This window comes from Solea solea, chromosome 2, assembly GCF_958295425.1.
Source record: "Solea solea chromosome 2, fSolSol10.1, whole genome shotgun sequence".
Taxonomy (NCBI): domain Eukaryota; kingdom Metazoa; phylum Chordata; class Actinopteri; order Pleuronectiformes; family Soleidae; genus Solea; species Solea solea.
In genome coordinates, this window is record NC_081135.1 from 1,083,996 (window position 1) to 1,108,449 (window position 24,454).

At 40.9% G+C, this 24,454-nt stretch overlaps 2 protein-coding genes across 16 annotated transcripts in view; one reads left to right on the forward strand and one right to left on the reverse strand.

Moving 5' to 3' along the window:
- Positions 1-8,153, reverse strand: part of LOC131477779 (R3H domain-containing protein 1-like) — a 39,815-nt gene extending 31,662 nt beyond the window's left edge. For 8 of the 10 annotated variants that reach the window (XM_058654870.1, XM_058654867.1, XM_058654871.1 and 5 more), the window contains exon 1: positions 4,391-4,634. The gene's annotated coding sequence lies outside the window, so the exon portion shown is untranslated. Of the gene's footprint in view, positions 1-4,390; positions 4,636-8,052 lie in introns of those variants that run through there. The other 2 variants (XR_009244195.1, XM_058654865.1) reach the window with 2 other exon arrangements.
- A 1,440-nt stretch (positions 8,154-9,593) lies between these two features.
- The window catches only part of zranb3 (zinc finger, RAN-binding domain containing 3), a 61,101-nt gene continuing 46,240 nt past the window's right edge, over positions 9,594-24,454 (forward strand). For 2 of the 6 annotated variants that reach the window (XM_058622813.1, XM_058622815.1), the window contains exons 1-5: positions 9,705-9,772; positions 11,153-11,323; positions 16,833-16,908; positions 17,250-17,428; positions 20,120-20,351. In XM_058622813.1, the coding sequence (XP_058478796.1) occupies positions 11,178-11,323; positions 16,833-16,908; positions 17,250-17,428; positions 20,120-20,351 (633 nt within the window). In that variant the 5' untranslated portion in view covers positions 9,705-9,772; positions 11,153-11,177. The other 4 variants (XM_058622814.1, XM_058622816.1, XM_058622817.1 and 1 more) reach the window with 4 other exon arrangements.

Here is a 24,454-nt window from a genome sequence, read left to right on the forward strand (position 1 = left end):
CAAAAGGTCAAAAAGAATCCTGCCTCGATTTATAATGTCACAAACATCAGCTACAACGTCTCTCCTGATTGTCAGGCCTGATTTTTACTCCGTCACTTGACATTTTTTGTCAATTATTGCTCAACAAAACTTCAATTCATAACACAGATGTAGAGAAATCAAACTGAGATTATCTTTCCTCAAAACAACATCGCAATTAAATACTTTTCCCAAATATTTAACCCCCCAGTGACGACGAATCGCAATTGCAGTGATTCATCGCCAACTGTTTTGATCACTGATAAAAATATATTATCTTCTTAATATTTAGAGCAGATTATGTGAATATTTTCTGGTTTCTTTTGCTCCGTTTAATAAATAAATCATTAAAGCTGAATCATTTTTGTCATCATCGTGATTTTCCAGATTTGAGGAAACAACGATCAACAATTTCCAATGATTCATCGATTATGAAAAGAATAGTGAGGTGCGACTAAATATGACGCCGTAAAAACTGACTGTTTCTGGTTCTGATTCCATCCATTTCAGTTAAAGATTATAGAACATTTTGTATCCATATGTCTTCTAACTGTGATATATATATATTTTTTTCGTCTTCAGCTCATGACGTTTCTCCTCAGTTTAGGTCAAGTGTCGCCTCCAGTCAAGACGCCTACATCTAGATTATATGTGTATAGTATTAGATGTATTTTGGTCTCTATCCACACCCCCCCCCCCCCCCCCCCCACACACACACACATACACACACAACCCCCGCTCTCTGCTCTCTTATCTCTGTCCATAACTGCAGCCAGCACTTTTCTACATGGCTGTCCATGTGTGACAGGAGCTGTGGACGTACACTCCGCAAACACTTACACCTCTGAAATGGAGAAAATGTGTGTTATTTAGTGCTGTTCCTGCAGCCATATCTCTCACACACACACACACACGCACACACACACGCACGCACGCACGCACGCACGCGCACACACACACACACGCAGGCAGAGTGTCAAAGCTGCTCTGACAGAGTGTGTCCGACGGCGCTCCAGGTTTTATGAGCTGAGCTGCTGAGCAGACAGAGCCGGTGCAAGGACTTCACACTGAGCTTGTGTGTGTGTGTGTGTGTGTGTGTGTGTGTGTGTGTGTGTGTGTGTGTGTGTGTGTGTGTGTGTGTGTGTGTGTGTGTGTGTGTGGTAAAGACAACGCTAAAAGAAAATCTCAATAAATTGATCATGGTGCGTTTCAATTTCCAGGGTAATCATTAATGTTAATATTTCACGCAAGTGGCGAGAAAATGCCGTCTCGTACGCCAACATACAGTCCTCCGGCCACAAGGGGGAGCCTGCATCTCTCCAGTCACTCTACCTATAGCTCTGCCTCCCAAAAAACACAATAAGTTACGATAACGATGCGTTTTTCATACATTTGCAACATAAGTTAATCCATTTTCTTTCAGACGACGTTCAATCATCGCAATCATTTTAGACGTGAAATTGTCATAAAATGTCGTGAACTAACGTAACAAAAAGTATTACTCATGATTTATTTGTGCTCATTATTCGACAGCTTACAGACTCTAGTTTCTTATCATTTGCAGATTTTAAAGCAGTTTTCTTTTAACAATTATCATGAAACAATGCATTTTTGGATGTGAAATTGTCATAAAACGTTGTGAACTGGTTTTATGAAAGGTTACGGAAACTGATTTATAATATTTAAAATATTACTTATTGATACATTTATTTGAAAGCTTAGGAAAACTAATTTCTTACTAAAATGTAACGTAAAAGAAGACATTTGAAGATTTCAAAGCTGATTTTGTACAATTATAGCAATTATATCATGAAACGATACATTTTTGGACGTGGAATTGTCATAAAATGTCGTGAAACGTATTTATGAACACTTACAGAAAACTGATTTAACAAAAAATCTGACTCATGAATGGATCCATTTGAAAGCTTACGGAAGATTGAAGATTTTAAATCAGATTTCTTACATTTATCGCAATAGCATCATGGAATTGTCATAAATTAGGTAAAGTGATTCATTTTTTGACAATTACTGCAATGGAATAAATGTGAATAAAATCGTAAAAAGTTAACTTTAATATCGTTACACGATATTTGCACAACGCTGCCAACAGTTTGTGAGAGAAAACACACACAGACACAGACACGTACGCAGCAGTGAACTTGTGTGTGTGTGTTGTATTGTGACAGGGAGTGGTTCATTGGTATTACGGTCGCCGCAGAGTGCAGCAGCCTTAAAGAGTCTCCCTCAGGCGTCGTTCAGTGTCGCACCGCACCTTCATCGCCACACACACACACACACACACACCTTTCAATTTCCACACAAATAAAAACATATGCATCCAATAAAATCATAGATGAGCTGGATTTCCACTGGATTTATGAAAATAATCAAGTTTAATTGTCAAATTTAATCCATAGCTGCAACCATATGTTCTCTATAAAACAGAAATGTGTTTAAAAAAAATCTAAAATTCTTACATTTGTTAATATTCTGAAAGTTCTTTTGTATTCGAGATATGAAAAAGTTGAATAAAAATCATATTGTGATTTGATACGACAAAAAAGAAATGACACCAGATCATAAAAGTGGAATTCCTGCAGCACTGCACAAATTCACCTAAATGCTGTTTCTCTGTGTTTGGATATTTTTTCCCTTAAAATCAATGACAATTTGTGTGGCAGCGTTTGCACGGAGATGTTTTCTGTGAATTGTTCCGCCCTGCTATAAAAAACCCCACAGCAGGCTCTTAACGGACCATTCTCACGCACAATTATCTCTGATGGTGAGCTAATGAGAAATTTCTCCATCATCATCTTGAAGCGCAGAAGAGCCTCACACACACACCTGCCTCTCTCTCTCTCTCTATCTCCCTCCCTCTCTCTCTGTCTGTCTGTCTCTGCTGCTGAGTGTGACCTTTCCCTCCCACACCTCTGCTCTGCCGTGTTCTGCTCGGCACTGCGTGGATCCAGGCTCTTGTCCGGGTTATAACCAGCTCAACTGGAGGTGAAGGACCCTCAATCCTTCCCTCCAACTCCCGTCCTCCACTCTGTGAGGACGGGAAGCAAAAGCTTCCCCCAAACAATCACAAAAGAAAATCCAAATGCCTGAGCAACAAAGAAAATAGAACGTGAAGTAACAACAGCAGCAGCAGCATCATCTCTGCTGATGAGCTTTGTTGCAAGTGTCACATCATTAAAAAAAAGAGGTAATTAGCAGGAGTGCAGCCAAACGGCTGGGAGATGTGGGATAATAAAGACAGAAAACAAAAAAACAGAAAACAGCCGTTGTGTCTGTCACTATTTAAAATAAGTGATTTTTGCAGCCACACGTATAACAAGAACATGCAAATAAAACCAGACACGGAATAAACAGCTAATTAGCTCACTAATGCTGCTCCACAATCTCCGCACACGCTGCAATAAAAATCGACTCCAGTGTTTTACTTAACCGAGTAACTAATCCCCCATATTACTGGCATTTCTGCTAATTGCAAAAGCCAGAGAAGCAGTGACAGGGGAGCCATAGAAGTGCACCACACAACCATTAGAGCACAGCCTATGAAATGATATCACTGTCATACGCCGCTCGCCTCCATCGCAGAGCGACTCAGGCGGCGCGGCTTTAAGGAAGCGCCCTGTGTCAGCTCACACGGCATTATCAAAAAATATCACACACAAATGAGGCTGTAATTGTGCCGCTCACTCTGCCTTCAGGTCGTGTCAGGCAGAGGGAGAGCCGCGCGGCACGGCACGGCACGGCACGGCACGCCACGCCACGACAGCAGCAGCCAGGCAGCATTAATAAATTAAATTCACAGCAGAGCATGTAGGTAATCCATTACCTGTCCCACAGGAGAGCTTCCAGGGAATATCAATCTAGGCAATTAGAGGAGAAACAATAAACACAGAAAACTAACATGCAAGTCGAGCAGTTTTCATGTGCCGCTGTTGTTCACAGAGAGAAGGAGAGAGAGGGGGGAGAGGGAGAGGGAGAGGGAGAGAGAGAGAGAGAGAGAGAGGGAGAGAACTGGCAAAGACCACCAGAGTCATTAAAAGTCAATTTGCAGACAAACACCTGCAGAACAAACAGAGGGAGCAGGGGACACGGAGGAGGACGAGCCCCGGCTGGAGGACAACGCCGGGGGCCGAGCCTCTCATTGGCTGATCTGTGTCAATTATCCCCGTAATGAGGAGCAGAAGCAGCAGATAAAGAGGAGAGAATGAGAGAGTTACACAGCACTGACAGCTCCGTCACAAACAACAACAACAACAACAAAAGACAAGCCGAGCACACACAGAGGAGAGACGACAGCCTCCAACAACCAACTCTGATGAAGTGAGAGGTAGCAGCCGGTCAGAGCAGGACCTACCTGCCCGGTAGCTCTGCCCTCCATCCCTGCTGCTGCTGCTGCTGCTTCTACTGCTGCTGCTTCTGCTTCTGCTGCTGCTGCTGCTGCTGCTTCTGATGCTACGCGACCCTTTAGTTTCCATCGCACTGGAGGAGCAACTGGCTGGAGAGGAGGCAGGAGTCGCCTCCCAGCTCGCTGCTCAGCAGCTGCCTGCTGCCTCTTGTACGCTCGCTCGACTGACTGAGGGTGAACGACGGCCACAGCAGAGTGTAAAGAGGAGGAGGAGGAGAAGAGACAGAGAGAGAGAGGGGGAGGGGGGGAGGGAGGGAGAGAGAGAGAGAGAGTGTAACCTGCCCAAGCCATCAAGCCAGCCAGTCTTGGAGACAGCACCAAATCAACAGCTGGCACCGTGTGATGTCAGAGCCTGAGCAGCCAGTCAGAGCAGCCGAGGCCAGCCAGTGCTACAGAGCGCTGACTGAAGTGAAGCCGCGGCTAAATGGGGCTCTTCATTAGCTACTCTGCTTCAGGATGGAGGAGGAGGAGGAGGAGGGAGGGAGGGAGGGAGGAAAAAAGCAGGAGGGTGTGAGTTAAGAAAGGTGGTGAAAAGGGAAAGTGAAGGAGAAAGAACAGGGAGGAGGAGGAGGTGGGGGCAGGAGGGACATGTCTGTGGCCAGGTAAACGCTGACAGACCAGGTGGAGAGACGATGGGAGGCGCTGGCCACTGAGAGGCCGAGCTGTTCACTGGGCCACCGTCCCGTTTAAAGCTGGCACCCTGCTCCTCACACAAGGCTACAGCTAATCCCACCGATTCACAGAGAAAACACCAACCGTCACCGCAACCAGCGGCACGCTGAAGAAGCACGGCCATAAAACACCACTCCGCTTCAGGCACCACCACAATAAAATACACCCCGACACAGCGACGGCTCATTATCCTCCTTTATCATCTAAATCAGGGGCAGAGAAAATGTCCGCAGCATCGTAACGTCTAACGAGCGTAATATTTAAGTGCCACAAATGTGTTTCACCCTCAAACACACACACACACACACAGAAATCATGGCTTTATGTCAGGTTTCGCACTCAAACTCACAAATGCTCTTCTCTCATGTCAAGACAGCAACAAACATTTCAAAATGCGAGTGCTTAATTTCAGAGAATAGAGTAAAAAAAAGTGTCAATCAAAATGAAGTAAGTGCATCGTCTATCAGTCTGTTCTTCCTTCACTCGTCTCTCGGTCACTAAATGTGCTCACAATACTTCATCAGAATTCTTTAACTGGTCTGAGTTCCCTTGAATCTCTTGTGCCGAGAAAAGACGCAGCGGTTAAAACACAAACGCGGCCACAGGAAATAAGGGATGAGCTGATATGTTATCAGTCTGATACTGGCTCTAAAGCAATGCTTCACCAGTGAAGAATTGTAAATAAAAAGCATCACAAATATTTGGACTAAATCCCGTTTTGGGCTGAAAGGACAAACGTGTCAGTAATGGATAAGTTGTTTAAGAAACTCATGGACGTGATATCTGTATCACGCCATCGCTGTCAAAACACGAGGCACATTCAATGACCCTGCTAAATTTCATCACTTCTGCAGGATCTACAGTGTGTTGAGCTTCAAGGAGCAGTGACAAGATGCATTCAAGAAACTATTTTATTAACAATAAATGAGATTTTCCAGCTTCTTAAATGTGATCATTTTCTGGTTTCTTTTGCTCCATATAACAAAGAAACCATTCAAACTGAATCATTTTGGTTTTTGTTCAAACATTTTCTGACATTTTATGGACTAAACCATAAACCAGTAAATTGAAAATATAATCAACAGATTAATTGATTACCGAATCGATAATCGAATGGTTACTTGCAGCCCTAATGACGTCCAGCTTGAGGCTGCCACCTTGTGGCAACAGATGCTCCACATATTAGGTCGTCTTTGTAGTACAAAGATTGAGTTGTTTTTTTTAATAAATGCAATCTTTGATAAAACATTTGCATTTTTTAATGTATTATGAATAGTAAACAAATGATCAAATAATCAATTAAGCTGTCCATTATGTCTTTATATTTAAAATTCACATTTAAGAAGCTGAAAAATCACAGAAACATGTTTCAATTCTTCAAAAAAACCTAATCATAAATGCTGCTGTTTATCTGATGCAGAGGATGAGGTGATTAAAAATGACGAGGTGATTGACAGGCCGTCACAGACACAGCGAGTCACAGACCAGGTCCGAGTCTAAACGGCTGATTGTTTTATTTTTTACTCGCTCAGGCTTTAACCGCAAACACGGTGGGTGGAAAAGTTCCTGCTGTCACTTAGCAACCGACAGCAGGCTGCGACGAGCGCTCCGATCCTGCCTCATAATTGTACCAGTGGTTATGCCAGGGTCTCTGCAGAATTTATTATTGTGCTTCCTTAATCCCACAAAAAGGTCACCAATTGAACAAACAATTTATGGATAGACGGATGAATTATTTAACGTCTGCGACCAAATATTACAGGAAAGATAGATTTTTCCCCTCTGCCCCCCCTGGAAGACGATGAATTATTTAGTCAGTGGGTCACATCTTTGGTGAAAGCTATTACACACAGAGCAACCTCTGCATCAGGATAGAGACATGTGACAATATACCATATTAGCACAATAAAAAAAAACTCACTTTACGTTAATTGTGACATGGGACAATACAAAAACTTCCCATCGCAATTTCGCTGTTCAAAAGAATTGCAATTTGTGATATAATTGGGATGATTGTAAAAGTATGCTTAAAAATAGTTTGTTTTTAATTCTACATTAGTACACTGAAAGAGCACACAGGAACACAGGAAGATAGTTAGAAATCATGAGGTCCTGGAACGATCGGAAAGTACAGCTCCCCCTTGTAGCACTTCAAAATAAATCACTTTAACTGTATGATGGTGAGCTCAACAGCATTTTCAAGTCACTCATGTGGCAAATGTTCAATTTACCGCGATTCATGATGACATTGCGATGCTAATCCCTGACAAATACTTTTTATGACATGTTAATTGTACAAAGCAGACAAACGAGTAAATTGACAGGTAAGAATTTGCATAATAGACGTCCGATTTGCAATTTAAAATACCAATTTTGGTACATTTTTTGTCACGGACATGCCACACTCCATTACAAATTCGACTATTTTAATAGTTTCCATATTATAAGCAAACCATGAGCCCCTTTCACATGACATATAATACAATAGTGTGATAAATGACACATCTGGCAACAATTCGGCCTACATGACATTTCAACACGCAGCGTGATAATTAAATGAAAGAGCGGTTTGTGTCTAACCTAACAGTGCTAACAGTGAGTACACACTGCATCTCGCTGTGTAAAAGCAGGCCTTAAAGTGACAGAAATACGCTGCATATTTATATCACCACTGCTGTGTTTGTGTGCTTTTTAGAACAAAAGCTGAGTTAAATGGTGGTCGCTGACAAGCCGGACATGGTGTTAGCAGGTTTATTTTAGCCGCAGAGAGCGGCGACATATGCGGCTGGGTCGTGCGGTGCTAAGCTAACACCCACACCGAGGCATGCTAACGTGCTAACACCGGCGCTGTGAGCTGTGACACGGGTTGAGGAGAGACGTGTTTACCGCCGGTTGATCACAGAGACAGGGGCGAGCGCAGGTGTCTGGTGGAGCCTTACCGCTTTGGTTTAACGCTGCTGTCTCTGCCGAGGCTGGAGGAGAAGAAGGAGAAGCTGGAGAGAGAAGGACAGGCAGCGGAGTCCGGAGAGCCGAGGGGGAGGAGGGGGGGGGGGGGGGGGGGGAGGAGGAGGAGTGCGTCACCTCCTCGCGCACCAGGCTGTTGAAAATATGTCATATCTTGTCACTGCTGTGTTTTTAAACAACCTGTCTCACGGATTTACATGTCTCACTCACACTAAACTACTAAACTAAATAATTAACGAATACATTAATTACTCAACAGCAGTGTTTCTCAAAGTGTGGGCCGTGACCCACTGGTGGTACTTGGAGGTATTACAAGTGGGCCGGATTCTGCGTAATTTTCAAACAGGTTTTTTTGGCACAGCTCAAATCTACTTGTTTTAATTTTGCTTTCCATCAGTGATAGTACCTGGTACCTGGTGTTTGTTTTAGTACCTGCTCTGACAAGGTTCTAAGCGAGCTGAGCCGATACTAAAATGTGACGTCAACAGACTGCCGGCCACTAGTCAGAGAGTGTCCTCACTGAAGAGTCATGAGTGAGACGAATGAAAGGCTTAAAAGTACAGAAAAACGTGGTTATTGTCAACATTTAGCAGGGAAATCTCAATATTTAACAGAGAAGTAAATGGAAAAATGGATGGAATGAATACATTTAAATTAAAATACATTTTGACATAATCAAATAGGGTGCAGATATTCCAGAAAGTCTTGTTATTATTTACCTTCATATTTCATTCTCCAATTTAACTCACTATTATTCTTGCTTAGAATTTTACATGTATTTATATACTAGTTTTATTATTTGTCTGATTTATAATTATGAGTTAGTATCACATTTTATCATTTAGTATCTCATTATGATGACTAAGTGTGACATTTTTATGACTTAGTATCACATTATTATGCCTTAGTATCACATTTTTATCTCATTATTATGACCTACTGTCACATTATTATGACTTAGTATCACATTATTATGACTTAGTGTCACATTATTATGACTTAGTATCACAATTATTATGACTTAGTATCACATTTTATCTCATTATTATGATCTAGTGTCTCATTATTATGACTTAGCATCACATTATTAGCTCATTATTATGACCTAGTATCACATTATTATGACTTAGTGTCACATTATTATGACTTAGTTTCAAATTATTATGAATTAGTATCAAATTATTATGACCTAGTATCGCTTTATAATGAATAAGTATCACATTATTATGACCTAGTATCCCTTTATAATGGACTTAGTATCACATTATTATGACCTAGTATCCCATTATTATGACTCATTAATACATATTTTTATTTTTCAAGTGGCAGAAACTGGCTTCCATGGAATTTCTTCTCAGAATGATGATGTTCTTTTTTTCATTTAGTTTCCTATTTCTTTTTACATGTGGCCCTAATCCTCTTCCGTAAACTTGAGAAGTTAATGAATATGTGATTAAAAGTTAGATTAAATAACCCAGGATGTTGCTGGGATGACCCGTGACGTAAATCGAACGCACCCTCACTCACTTGCCAGCGTCAGTCAGTGTGAGTTTGTGTGAGTTTGTGTGAAGTTGATAAACAAATAAAGCTTCCTCTCTCCGCTGTGTCACCGGGTAGGTCAACCACCACCACCACACTGACCGTCGTTACGTTAGCATCTTCTCATTTACGTCGCTACGACTGTGTTGTTGTTGTGTGAGTGACAGAAAGCGTTCACTGCTAACTGTCGCTGCTGCTGCTGCTGCTGCTGCCGCTGAGCGTCATAGCAAACGGCTAACGTTAGCCAGTGAACACCAGCGGAAAACACTTGACTGAGTCAAGTCAACAGCTATATAGCTGCTAGTTAGTGTTATAGCAGCTATATAGCGAGCTAAGCTAGCCACATGTGAACACAAACACGTTTCCGGTAGGAATATATAAACATAATACGATTTTAAAGATTAAAAAAGATTTTATTTTTCAACAAGTATATGGTTTTAAATGCACATTTCTGCGGGGAAGTTTGTTTATTCAGGGAAATGATTACTAGCGCTAGCACGGGGTTGCTACTACTGTGCGTCAAAGTTTGTTACCGGACGTGGATTTTTGAAGGGAACTTTATTTAAATATCAAATGCAAACAAACTAGAATATATGTGGATTTTTCTGTAAAAACCCGTGATATTTGATGCTGATATGCACTTATTAACAATATTTAAACCAAATATGATATACTTGATACAAATAAAATATTAACAAATTAATTAAAAACTAAAGTGTTTTTTAATTACATTCAGCAGCAAATAAAATTTTCATCACTGTGTGCTTTTCTGCAACACTATTTGTGTTACAATGTGAAAATACATTGTTGTTATTGATACATTTAAGAATATAAAACCACAACATCATGTCATGTTTACACAGCGTTCCGACACAGATAATAAAGAATGTGGACCAGGATGTTGTTGTGAGTGGAGGCAGCTGAGAAAGACAACTTTTACTATCTTATTTTCATATTCTCACAGCCTTTGTTCACTGTTTACTGCGTTGTCAGCTTCTTACATCATCCAACCCATTATTTATTCAGTTAAATTGTAACAACTTCACGATTTTGTCCATTGTGATCTTTTGCAAGTCATGTACAAAGCTCGTAAGAACATTTTGCTCTCCAAATATTCAAAAAAGCGAAAGTCAATGTGATTTAAGACCCCCAGATTCAATACTGAAGTGATAGAACGATGCATCAGCGTAAAACAAACCAGTTTATGGAATAATCCTGACAGAAAAGCTAAATAAATTAAATGTAATATTATATTTGAAAAGATAATTTGTTTTTTGTTTGTTAATGTCTTGTGAAATAAGATTGTTCTTCTTTCTGCTCCTTTTCATTCATATTTTGGGATTTTCTTCTTTTCTTTGCTTTGTTTTGAGGAATGAAATAAAAATAAATAATGATGTCAGTGAGAGCAGGCAGCAGAGCAACATGACAGACCATCACTGTGACACGCGTTTAAATCAGAAATCAATGTGCTAATAAATTCACTCCATCAGCCTCTTCAGTGGAGCACACTCATGTGTTCATTATTTTATTTTTCAGAGGAGAGACTGATGAGCACTCGCTAATGGAAATGGACGACGGTGACCCGCCGAGCTCTGACTGTGAGACAAGATGGTCACAGCAACTGTCACGTCTTCCTCACAAGCTCCTGCAGCGCCTCATGCCTTTCCAAAGACAGGGAGTGGAGTTTGCTTTACGGAAGAGCGGACGGTAAGAAGAGCAGCAGCCGCGTTGTTTCACAGTATTAATGCTAAGTCTTTCCCCCCACTTAAAAACAACATCTCCACAATGTACAATATATATATATATATACGTAGAAATCACTAAGTATTTCTAAGAAAGCGTAGAAACACTTTTTGATTGTGGTGAAGTTTCTTTATCGGAGTAGTCATGAATGGAAAAAATGACTTGAAAAGTTTTTATTTTGACGTGCCACTTAATCTTTACAGTCATTGTATCCTTAGTAACACGTTTTTATAACATCAAAACATTTTGTCAGCATATAAGAAACTTTTTGGTCCTGTAAGAATTTCTTGTGACAATATTAACATGTTTTTATAACATCAAAACTTAACACTTTTTGTTGGCATAACAAACTTTTTTTGGGTAAATTTGCGACAGTTTTTAAATGAAATGAAATGAAATGAAATGAAATGAAATGAAATGAAATGAAATTAAATTAAATTAAATTGAATTTAAAATCAAAACATCTGCTTTATAAAATTGACAATTCCATGACATCCCTTGAAGGCATTAAGAAGTCCATATTGTACGTAAATATGTACTAAATCCCGAAGGTTAAATTGTGTCCAGTTTGTAGCTATGAAAACAAATACCAGTGCAGGAGAAGTTTCTGAGTTACCCTTAAGTTATGTGAGTGTTGTGACTGTAGTGAGCTGCAGCTGCAGCTGCAGGAGCAGGGCCAGGGCCAGGACTCTCCCCGTTTTCTCCCCGTTTCCTCCTCCGCCACCAGTCGATATTCACTCGGGTTCTGTGGAAGGTCAGCGCACGGGGAGCCAATATGAGCGGCGCTGCTGTGATGCGGAGCGGCCGTATTGATTGAGGAAAGGCTTGGCGGCGCTGCTTTGTTACGCGGGCGGGTCAGAAGTCAATTGGCTCTCGCTGCACTGTGTGGACAACAGCTACCTCAGTCAATTGGCATCAGTGCGACAATGTGAGCAACTTCTCTCTGGAGAGCAGCTGACGTGACATTAGCTTTTAAATCTCCAGGCAGATCTGGATGTAGACTGAACAATGACATCATGTTTTTTTATTTATTGACATTAGCGATAGCGATAGCTAAGACTCCGTTTAAGTCTACGATGTCTGAAGAACACGTTCACGTCTTTATCTCACTGTTAGACAGACTTTTCCAACAGGAAACTGAAGTTTGTAAACCACTCACTCTCCCACACCAAAGCCCATAGAGAAAATCAGTGATTTTCTCTATGGGCTTTGGTGTGGGTTGGATAATAATAATGTCTAACAGTGAGGTAAAGCAGTGAAAATCACTTATAAGGCGTCATAGACTGTAGGTTTATTTATTCACTTAATGCCATTGCCTCTTTTTTAACTAACAGCCTTGTAGTAGAAGAGGCCGAGACAACAATATTTCTACCCATAATGCACTGGGACTGCAGACATGTTGGATTTTTAGGAAGGTTTGTGACATTTTTCGTTTGACGACCTGAAGTGGAACCAGGTGACAGATAAGGAAATAAATGTAAAGTGAGCTTCATTATAAAACACTCCAGTGAACATCAGGGATTGATGTTGACATCTTACAGCGTGGGAGGATCCGTGGGAGGATTTTTCCTCTAAATCTCATCATCATTGTGTCTTTTCAGGAGCACCGAGGCAAAGCATCTAAATGTTGTTGCAGTGCTTACGCAGCCGCTGTAGCTTTGTGTGTGTGTGTGTGTGGGTGAATTTTATGGAGTCAGACGAAGGATAATGTGGGACAGTTGTTGTACTGTATGATAATAAAAACACATGGGGTGTGGTTGATGGTGATGTTTGGAAAGTTTAGGTGTCTTTGTGTTTGTAGCAGCTCATAAATATTGTGTCGTTGTGCCACTTTGTGAAGAGATAACTCTCCTGCACCAAAGTCCAGAGAGAAAACCAGTGATTTTAACATCACACACACACACAGGAGTTGTTGATCCACTGTTGCCTCCATCACTAACTTCAAATGTCTTATTTTTTTAATTTGGCATTTGAAATATTTCATTTAGACTTAACTCACAAGTCACACAGTGACACAAAGTGACCACACGAGGCAGCAGTAGACCAGCTGTTCCTGTGTCCCCACCAGCTAAAATCACGGATTTTCTCTATGGGCTTTGGTGTGGGAGAGTGAGTGGTTTACAGACTTCAGTTTCCTGTTGGAAAAGTCTGTCTAACAGTGAGATGAAGACGTGAACACGTTCTTAAGATATCAAAGTCGACTTAGTTTAAGTCGACTTCATTCAGGGAAACTACAAATAAATTTAGAAATTTAAACATGTAATAAAATCTACTCTCACACACCAAAGCCCATAGAGAAAATCAGTGATTTTAGCTCACGCAGACACAGGAGCTGCTGGTCTACTGCTGCCTCGTGTGGTCACTTTGTGTCACTAAGTCTAAATGAAATATTTGAAATGCCTAATTAAATAAAGAAGAAGTTTGAACTTAGTGATGGAGGCAGCAGTGGATCAACAACTCCTGTGTGCTGTGATGTTAAAATCACTGGTTTTCTCTATGGGCTTTGGTGTGGGAGAGTGAGTGGTTTACAAACTTCAGTTTCCTGTTGGAAAAGTCTGTCTAACAGTGAGATAAAGACGTGAACATGTTCTTAAGATGTCAGATGTTAAGAGGCTATAATTAGTTTGATTTGAACCAAGCATGATTGTGTGTCAGTACCTAGTAAAACAAAACATTTGATTTCTACCTTTACTTATAAATAATGATAGTTTGAGTGTGAGGGCCTGGGATCGATTGTTTTATGTGCTGATAACAGGTGAATATTGGCTGTTGGAGATGTAAAGCTGATAAATCACTGCATCCTTCACTTATATTTTAAGCACAAGTGGAGAGAAAAAAGGAGAGCTTAAAGATCTTTTCAGAGGAAGTTAGCAGAAAAAAAAAGCCTAAGTGAAACAGTGGCTGTGGATTGACCCATATAGCGTGGGTTGAAACTTTTCCTTTTAAAGTCCCACACGCTGTTGAAACATCTTCTACAGGCAGGGATGTAATAACCTATCGCCCCAAACCCTTTTCTGCTGAAGGCGACTCTGTTTTGATTTGAACCACATTCACTGTAGCTCACTAACTGCTCTCTGAACCCATAAGTGTATATGAAGTCCAGAGCGGCGGCCGTTCTCTGACCACGGTGCTCTGCAGGTCCAAGTCCTGAGTCCAGAGCCCGAGCGTGGAGATTGGGGTCAGACGTGAGGTCAGATCCCGAGGTCAGAGCCTTCAAGTCGTCGGCCCCGGTGCCGGCAGGTAGTGGAGCCCGTTTCCTGACACTCCGGGCCTCGTGGGTTTCGGAGATAACATTAAAAAAGATGCGCTGACGGGGACCGTGCCGTCGTCAGGCAACAGCGGCGCAGCGTCCTCGCAGTCTCAAACCGTCAAGACGACACTCGGGTTATTTAAAGGAGGATGATTAATGTGGGGAGAAATGGCAAGCACCTGCCCCAACTGCACCGTGTGTGTGTGTGTGTGTTTGCACCTTTTGTTCACAGATCTGTGTGTAATTTGTGTATTTTTTTTCCTTTGTGAGCCTTTTTCACACACACATAAGCTCCTGTGTGTGTGTGTGTGTGTGTGTGTGTGTGTGCTGACTGCGCCGGTGTGCTGGCAATTAGAAAAACCACCAGTGGCAAGGTGCACATTAATCATGTTCCTCAGCTGAAAGAGAGAAATGGGGCGGAGATGGGGGGGAGGAGGAGGAGGAGGAGGAGGAGGAAGAATAATGAGAGAGAGTGTCTGAGGTATTCAGAGCTGCTCTGCTGCTCTGTTTGCTCTGACACCATGTTGGAAGCATTTATGAATAAGCAAGGTCATGACAAAAGGCCCAGAGCCAGCGGGCAGAGACGCCGCTCTGCTGCTGCTGCTGCTGCTGCTGCTGCTGCTGCTGCTGCTGCTGCCGCCACGACGACGACGACGACGACGACAACGACGACACTCCTCCATTGTTCCTAGAACACACAGCCTATAAAGGAACATTTCCACATTCTATATCTGACAGCGCCACACGACACAAGCTGCTCCTTACATCCTTGGTTAAAGGGCCAGTTCAGGTGTTTTAGGCAGTGACTGTGCCAGAGATTTGGCCGGAGAAGTTCCAGAAAGTGTCTGGAGTCACTTTAAATTTCACAGGCATTCACGTTCTCTCAATTTATAGGAACATTTTCTGTACTGGCAGCAACTAGAAAGGTCATTAGATGCTTATTTATTAATAATCAAATGAATATTTTCTGATTTCTTTGCTCCTCCGTGACACGAAAATCCAGTGGTTTATTTGACGGCGTTGCCTAAACTAACTGATGTATTGAGAAACTGTACAGCACAAGGTTTTGTCACTTAATGTGCTGGATAGATCTGAAATGAACACTTTAACCTATGTAAAAAAAGTGTGTAAAAATGCATCCAATGAAGAAATGACTCCTTATATTAACTGTGACTGCCCTGATACAGTAATAAAGTGGTGTGAACTTTCACTTATGTCCTGAAGAGACGTAATTAAAAACAAATTTACGATAGATTGACACTTTCCCGTGTCATTATAATAATGTTATTGTCTGTGTATGAGGCGGCGTGTTCCTCTGTGTCTCTGGGAACCAGGTGAACCCAAACACAGCGAGCGGCTCACAGTCTGAAATATTCATTAGGAACAACAGCATTAATATTAAAGAGCAACAACTGTTTGGTCTCAAACTCTAACAAAGTATTACCACTGCATCGACTTACTCTGTGGAAAATCTGTCCAGGAGTAAAGGTTTGAACCCGTGGACAAAGCAGGGGCCGTCCGGTTGTCTTTTTAAAGGGATAATTCTGGGTTGTTGTCTTTTTTACTGAATAATATCTGTGTTCACGTCTTTATCTCACTGTTACACAGACTTTTCCAACAGGAAACTCACGTGTGTAAACCACTCACTCTCCCACACCAAAGCCCATAGAGAAAATCACAGGAGCTGCTGGTCCTCTGCTGCCTCGTGTGGCCACTTTGTGTCACTGAGTTAAGTCTAAATGAAATATTTCAAATGCTGAATTCAAAAAAATAAGACATTTGAACTTAGTGATGGAGGCAGCAGTGGATCATTGACTCCTGTGTGTGTGTGATGCTAAATCGACAAATTTCTCGATGAGGTTTGGTGTGGGAGAGTGAGTGGTTTACAAACTTCAGTTTCCTGTTGGAAAAGTCTGACTCACAGTGAGATAAAGACGAAGATATCGTAGACTTGGGCTAAAAATTTAAATTTGACTTGCAAATACAAAATTCTCATGATTGCGTGAGTGGGAATTTTTCTGTTTTTGTGTTACCTTTATCTGCCTTGCTAAAAAGCACCTGGAGCACTTACTTCCTCTCTTTGAAACTTTTGTCAGGTTAACTCAGGTTAAAACCAGTGTGTGTGTGTGCACACGGCACATTACCTCATTACCTCATACAAACACAAAAACCTCAACTATCTTTCTTAAACTATAAAGTTGTTGTGTGTGTTTTTTTCCACAGGAACCTGCTGGTCTCGTCTGATGATGTTTCTCCTCTCTCTGCTTTTTTGTTTTACAGGTGCATGATTGCTGATGAGGTAAGAACACACACACACACACACACACACACACACACACACAGTGCTGCCTCAGGAAACCTGTTTTCCAAAATAAAATCATAAAAACAGAAAGAAGCCGAGCCTGTGCCGCGTGCCTTCCTTCCAGATTAATTTGTCAGCGCTGTGCTGCGCTCCCACGTGCCTAATCTCTTCTGACACAAGAATCATTCTGAGGCCTTATTACTCTTGGGTCTTGCATCAGCTCGGCCGTCATAAGCAATTTATCGCAGAGTCTCTGTGCGATTGACTTGTTTTTTCTCCCCCCCACCCGCCGCCATCGCCACCTCCACTGTTGTTTGTTGGTTCTGTGGCGAGTCCAGATGGGTCTTGGGAAGACGGTGCAGGCCATCGCGGTGGCGTGCGCCTTCAGGGAGGAGTGGCCCCTCCTGGTGGTGGTGCCCTCGTCCATGAGGTATCCCTGGATCGAGGAGCTGGAGCGGTGGATCCCCGACCTGCAGCCCGGAGACATCAACCTGGTGGAGAACAAGAGCGACACCATGTGAGTCCACCGTAAAATCACAGCGAAGACTTTTACCTTTCATTACTAACTACTTACTGTTCACGTCTTTATCTCAGTTTGTAAAGCGCTCACTCTCCCACACCAAAGCCCATAGAGAAAACAGTCCATTTAACACCACAGCACCACTGCTGCCTCCATCACTTAAGTTCAGATGTCTTATTTTAAGACTTCGGCGTTTGACATCCTCTTTTCAGATTGACCTCAGTGACACAAAGTGACCACACGAGGCAGCAGAGGACCAGCAGCGCCTAAAATCACTGATGTTCTCTCTGGTCCTTGGTGTGGGAGAGTAGATTTTATTGCATGTTTAGTTTGGCTCGGTTTCTAAATGTGTTTACAGTTTCCCTGAATAAAGTCGACTTAACCTAAGTCTACAATATCTTAAGAACACGTTCACATCTTTATCTCACTGTAAATTCAGTCTCTGCTTCAGTTTCTACGAGAAATCTTCAGAACTTCTGAAGATGGAATCTGTGCAAAATGTTAAATTCGTGATAAATTCGTAAGATTTAAGTTTTCAAATTATAAACGACACAGTGATTCTCAGGAATGCTACCCTCACACCGCTGGGAAATCCTTTCAAATTAGCTTTCAAACGTTCACATGGACTCAAGGATGATCGTGAAGGGCAAACTCAAGGACTCAAGGATGAACTCATTAGTTCTTAGAGGTGAAAAGTCAAGGTCACTGTGACGATTCAAAGATTACATCAGATCAGATTAGATTAGATGAGATTAGACTTCATTGATCCCACGCTAGCAAAGTGACAAATACAAAAAGTGAAAGAAGTACTATAATAGAATAAAATATCAGTAATGAATTCAGACAAATACATGGTATAAAAGTATAACAATTAATACTATAAAAAAGTAGAACTTTCAGAAATATTAAATATATATACAACAATATATAAGAACTAGTGTTTTTTGACAAAAATATACGATTTTGTTCAGAAACAACAAATAAAGCATCAGTGAAAAAGCACAAATACTGTCACACACTGCAAAGAAATCATTGTTTTTATGAGTGGTAAATAAAGCAAACATCCATTTGACTGTCACACGTGTTACAGTTAAGGCCTTAAACTGTGTTAGAATAATTCACAGAAACATTCTAGTCGACATGGTGTTCCAGACTCTGTGTGTGTGTGTGTGGAATATCTCGACACTACAGTACTATACTGTATATAATGTGTGCAGCGCGTTGTTCTGTCTTTATAACGAGCCGCGGCAATAATTCAGCTGTAAAAACCGGGAAAGTTGCGGCTGACAAATGAATCTCGCAGCGGTCCCTGCTCTGTGTCAGGAAGGAGGCGCGGAGGACGCGTGACAGCGCTGACAAACACATCATGTCAACGCCAGCTCAAGTCTTTCAGAGCAGGAAGTGGAGAAAATGCTGCTTCAGGCAGAGGAGAGTGTCTCCATTTACCAGCTGTTTGTGCTGCAATAATAAGAAGACCTTTATTATTATTATTACTACTACAACTACTTATAGTACTACTACTTATTCTACTACTACTACTTATACTACTACAATTTATACTTATACTACTTATACTTATTCTACTTCAACTTATACTTATACTTATACTACTACTATTTATACTGCATAATAAGACCATTATTATTATTATTGTTATTGTTATTATTATCTATTCCTCAACTTTGCCCGAGTTTTTTGTATTTTTGAATGGATGAAACTTTCTGTAAAAAAAGCGTCCTCACCTCACATCACAGATGAGGCGCAAAGAGGTTGTGAAAACCTTGTGGGGAGAAAACGTGTCCTTGAACTGGATGTGTTAATGACTGACGAAGAAGAAATATATGCAGCACCTCCTCCTCCTCCTCACACTGTGTGGATTCACTTGTTCTTATGTAGAGCAGGAATGGCACCTCAGCTTCATTTCACCCTGGAAACAAGTGTGTGTGTGACTCTGTGTGTGTGTGTGTGTGTGTGTGTGTGTGAGAAGTCGACAGATGCTGGTGACTGTGATGTGATTTCTCACAGATCCTTGTTGAGTTTCCTGCAGCACAATGTCACTTCTGTGTTTGTTTTTTTGTTTGTTTATCTCTGTGTGTGTGTGTGTGTGCGTGCGTGTGTTTGTTTGTTTGTGTATAACCAGAATAATACAGAAATTGCACATACTCTCACACACACACACACACACACACACACACACAGGGCCAGGAATGGATATTTATTTAAGAGAAAGCTGCTGCAGTCTTGCTTTACTGTCCTCCAGGAACAAGATTAGACCTGCGACTAATTAATCTGTCGATGAATCGAGTAAAACATTTGTTAGGAATTTTACAACACACGTGACGAAATAATAACCAAAAAGTGTTAAAAAATTGTCATATTGTTACAAAAACATGTTAGAAACATTACAAATTATAATTTCATTTACCAAAAAGTGTTATAAAATGTGTTGACACCAAATATTGCAAAAAATGACTTATGTGAGCCAAAAATTGCATGAAATGTCATCATTTTATAACACACGTGACTTACTGAACAAAATAATAACCAAAAAGTGTTCAAAAATGTCGTATTGTTCCAAAAACATTATCTGACATGTCATCAATACACTGTGGAGATAATCAAAACATTCACTGATAAAGAGAATAAACTGAATAGATGTTGTGTGTGTGTGTGTGTGTGTGTGTGCAGGGGTGTCAGCCACAGTAAAGTCACAGTCCTGGGTTACGGGCTCCTCACCTCCGACTCACGCCCCCTGGTGGAGGCTCTGGAGCGGCGGGGGTTTGGCGTGGTCATCGTGGACGAGTCTCATTACCTGAAGACCAGGAATGCGGCGCGGACAAAGATCCTGGTTCCTCTGATTCAGAACATTAAGCGGACCGTTCTGCTCACGGGAACGCCGGCGCTGGGTCGACCTGAGGAGGTAAAAACATCAACCTGACTAAAGTCGTTCAAGATTAAAGACAAAAGTGCCATCATTCAAAAATTATGCTTTTTTTCCCTTCCGTCTATAAAAGTCTGACAGAGGAAATACAGCAAATGATGTTTCTACACACTAAAAAACATGTCAAAACCATTGAAAAGAGTTATTTATGTTACCAAAAAGGGTTGAAAAAAGTTACAAATACTACAAAAAAATCTGCAAATGTACTATGCATCATCATTTTCCAATACATGTGACTAAATTAACAAAAACAAAACGTTGTGATGTTACAAAAACACATTACGACCATTATGAAGATTTAATAGTTTCAAACACGTGATTAATGTGACAGAAAAATGTACGTCTGTTCCAAAATAATTTATGTTTCTGCAAAAACATGTAAATGACATCACAAAAGTGACTGGTATTTCTTAAAAAGTTACAGAATGCTTCAAAAATATTATTTAAGTCACCAAACGTGCAAAATATTTAAATTTTACAGCTGCTGTTCCTGACATCCCGAAAAATGACTGAAATTTCCCAAAACATTGCAAAATGCTACCTAAATAAACAGTGTGATGGTGTGGTTTATAGTCTGATCTCTGCTCATGGAGACAGATTCAATTATTCAGTTTTTTGTATTTTGATGTCTATGGTGGTCTATGGTGTGGTCTATACTATAGACCATAGACTCTATAGTCTGGTCCCTGCTCATGGAAACAGATTAAATTATTATCATTTGGTTTTTTGATGTCAGATTGTGTGATGGTATGGTCTATAGTTGGAGGGGAGGGGAGGGGGGGGCTTAGCTGCGTCTTCTAACGAAGCTCTTTCACACAACCGTGCAGGCTGATCGCCATGGTAACTTGATCCAGAGCAGGTAACGCTCACATCCAACATTCACAAAGCCAATTAACTCTCAGCAGCGTCACTTATCCTCAAGGATCCCGCCGACTTATTTCAATAACCTTTGTTGCAAAAACTTCATTTGCAAAGGCCGATGTGAGGAGACGGTGCGCGGCAATAAATGAGACAAGTAATAAAAAGAAGCACACAGGGGGAAACTATTGAATTCTGAGACAATAAGAGGGGCTGTTCACAGGACAGCAGCACAGCCTCTCCATAATGATTTATTATATCTTTCTGATATATATTATATATTGAAGTTGTAGATCGCAGACATATTCCATCATTGCAGCCGCAGCAGACAGACTGTATAGAAAAAAACAATACAGTATCAATAAGACGAGCTGCAGTGTTCTAATGATGCAGTGCAGGGTCAGAGTCACACAGCTTTAAATTATCATCATCATACACGTAACATCAGTGATTATAAATCAGCGTATTTATCGTATTTACAGTTTAATCCCAGCTATCGACTGAAAACTGAAAGTCACACACACATAAAAACACACCGGGCCTCATCATTATTCATTACCTGGGCCTTTTATTACACTATATGTGTCGCATATTAAAAGAATATATAACATTTCATTGCTCCACACAACTTTTTAATGTGCTTTACAAACACTAAAAAAATGTGTAAAAAACGATTCAAGCTGCGATTTGTAAACCACTCATTCTCCCACACCAAAGCCCATAGAGAAAGTAAGTGATTTAACATCACAGCACACAGGAGTTGTTGATCCACTGCTGCCTCCATCACTGAGTTCAAATGTCTTCTTTTGCAAATTCAACTTCTTGTTTCGATTTACCTCAGTGACACAAAGTGACCACACGAGGCAGCAGTAGACCAGCAGCTCCTGTGTCCCTGCAAGCTAAAATCACTGATTGTCTCTATGAGGTTTGGTGTGGGAGAGTGAGTGGTTTACAAACTTCAGTTTCCTGTTTGAAAATAGCTGTCAAACAGTGAGATAAAGCTGTGAACATATTCTTAAGATATCAGAGACTTAAACTGACGCAGATTTTATAAGGTGAGTCTTTTATTCAGTGGCTTGAAAAAATGATTAAATCAGAGGTCACACTCTGGTTTGTGTGAGATCAGGAAGAACAGTCACAGGTTTTCATAAAATATTAAAATCAATTCTGACTCTGTGCAGGAAAACAACGCCTCACACACACACGCACACACACACACACACACACACACACACACGCACACACGACAGGCTTTGTGTTTAAGATGTTGTCTACGCTGCTGTGAGGAAAACTTAATTATTGCCCAGACTCGATCATGATAATTAACTGATGAAACTCAGGCGGCTAATTAATTCCACAATGAAGTGAAGTTTGTGCTTATGAGGAATCTTTACCCAGTGTGTAATAGACAAACTGTGTGTGTGTGTGTGTACATGCCATCATGTCTCCGCCTGCAGTGGAGGTGAGGATAGTTTTAGGATATCTTCCTCCCTGTCGCTGCCACTAGAATCTGAAACGGAGTATAACATTTTATCATCTGCAGCACAAACCTGATAAGCCCTGTCCCTGCCTGTGTGCCAGTCTCCTCATCGCCATCATTACTCACTGTGGCTCTGACATCGAGTTAGCACACAGCTCAGGGCATGCCGCACTGTTCATGATGTGCCCTCATTCCACCCACCTATTATATCAACAGTGTGAGGGCTGAAAATGCAAAGCTCCTGTTGAACAAGTGATGAATTTAGAATAGCACTCGCACTGTGGCAACCCGCTCCTGATTACCCATCATTACTGCAGAAATAGTGGAAATCAACTCGGATTCTGGGGCTGTGTTGTGATATTACCCACTTAGTGTTTGAAAACTAGTGACAGAAACAAGCGGCGTGTGATTTATTTGTGGTTTTAAGGTGAAATTAAGCGTGGATTCAGTTCTGTTCTCACACTTTGACCTGGTTAATTGGCGCGGACACAAATTACCACTCAGCGGTGCGACACGGGACGGGTGAACTGGGCGAAGGACAAGAGGACCTTGAATAAATTGCTCACCAGAAGCACCTCATGACAGCAGAGTAATTGTGAGCACAGGTGAGGTCTGTGTCTCAAGCCAAAAAAGAAAAAGAGGAAGCTGTAAGAGTGATAGTGTGCTCTCCGCTTTCAAAAAAGTAAGAGTTGAGAAGTCGGGGGGGGGGGGGGGGGGGGGGGAACTGAAAAGACACTGTCTTCATGATGAACGGCAAAGTCTGCCACTTTTGTCAAGGAGATTTTTTTTAAATTTATATTTAATAACAGAAAGAATAAGAAATATGTTCTCGCTGGTAAAGAGTTTTGGTCCTGCAGTCGCATCAGTTCACTAATGTGAAGCCACTTTGTACAGAAATGTGAAAATACACGACATAAAGTGAAATAATATGAGTTTAATTCCATAGGTGAACTCTGACTATGTGAGCTACAGGAAGTTAGCACTGATTCAGTTATATTAAGTCTGCTAACACTAGCTATTATAACATAAATGAACAAATAATATCCTGAAACCAGGCATGACATGTTATTGTTTTTTTCTTTAATTTTGACCCTTCAGGACCACTGTAGAGACATAGTATGAGTCATAGAAACAGTGAAGAGGGCAGTGACACAGCAGGTTTTTGGCTAGCTTTAGCTTCGTCCACCACCAGACCAGCAAACGTTTCAACAGTGAAGCAAAGGAGACGGTTTGTTTTTCATGGTTTTCATGTGTTATCTCTTTTACAGCAGGACTTGCTAACATGCTAAAATATTTGCAAAACAACAAACAAACAAACATAATTTGTTAAAAAACTTTTTTGCTAGTTAAACTAAGCTAAAATTAGCCACCAAAAGCCTAGGGCTATTTCTACTGCAAAAACGGGTTTACTGCTCATTATTTTACCTTTTTTTTGGTAAATATAATAAATATAATATAATTTATTTAATATAATGTATCGTTTTAATGTTGTTATGATTTCAAATTTTCACAAGTTGCTAGCTAAAATATTAGCTAAAATTAGCCACCAAAGGCCTAGACTGATTTGCAGTGCAACTATGGTTTACTACTTATTATTGAAACGTTTTTTTGTAAGACTTTATTATCTTCTTATATATATCTTGTTTATTATTTATCTTTAGTTTTTAAATGTTGTAATTAGAGCTGAAACAATTGCTCCACTAATAATCAATTAATCAAGTAGTAAATCACTAAATGAATCGTC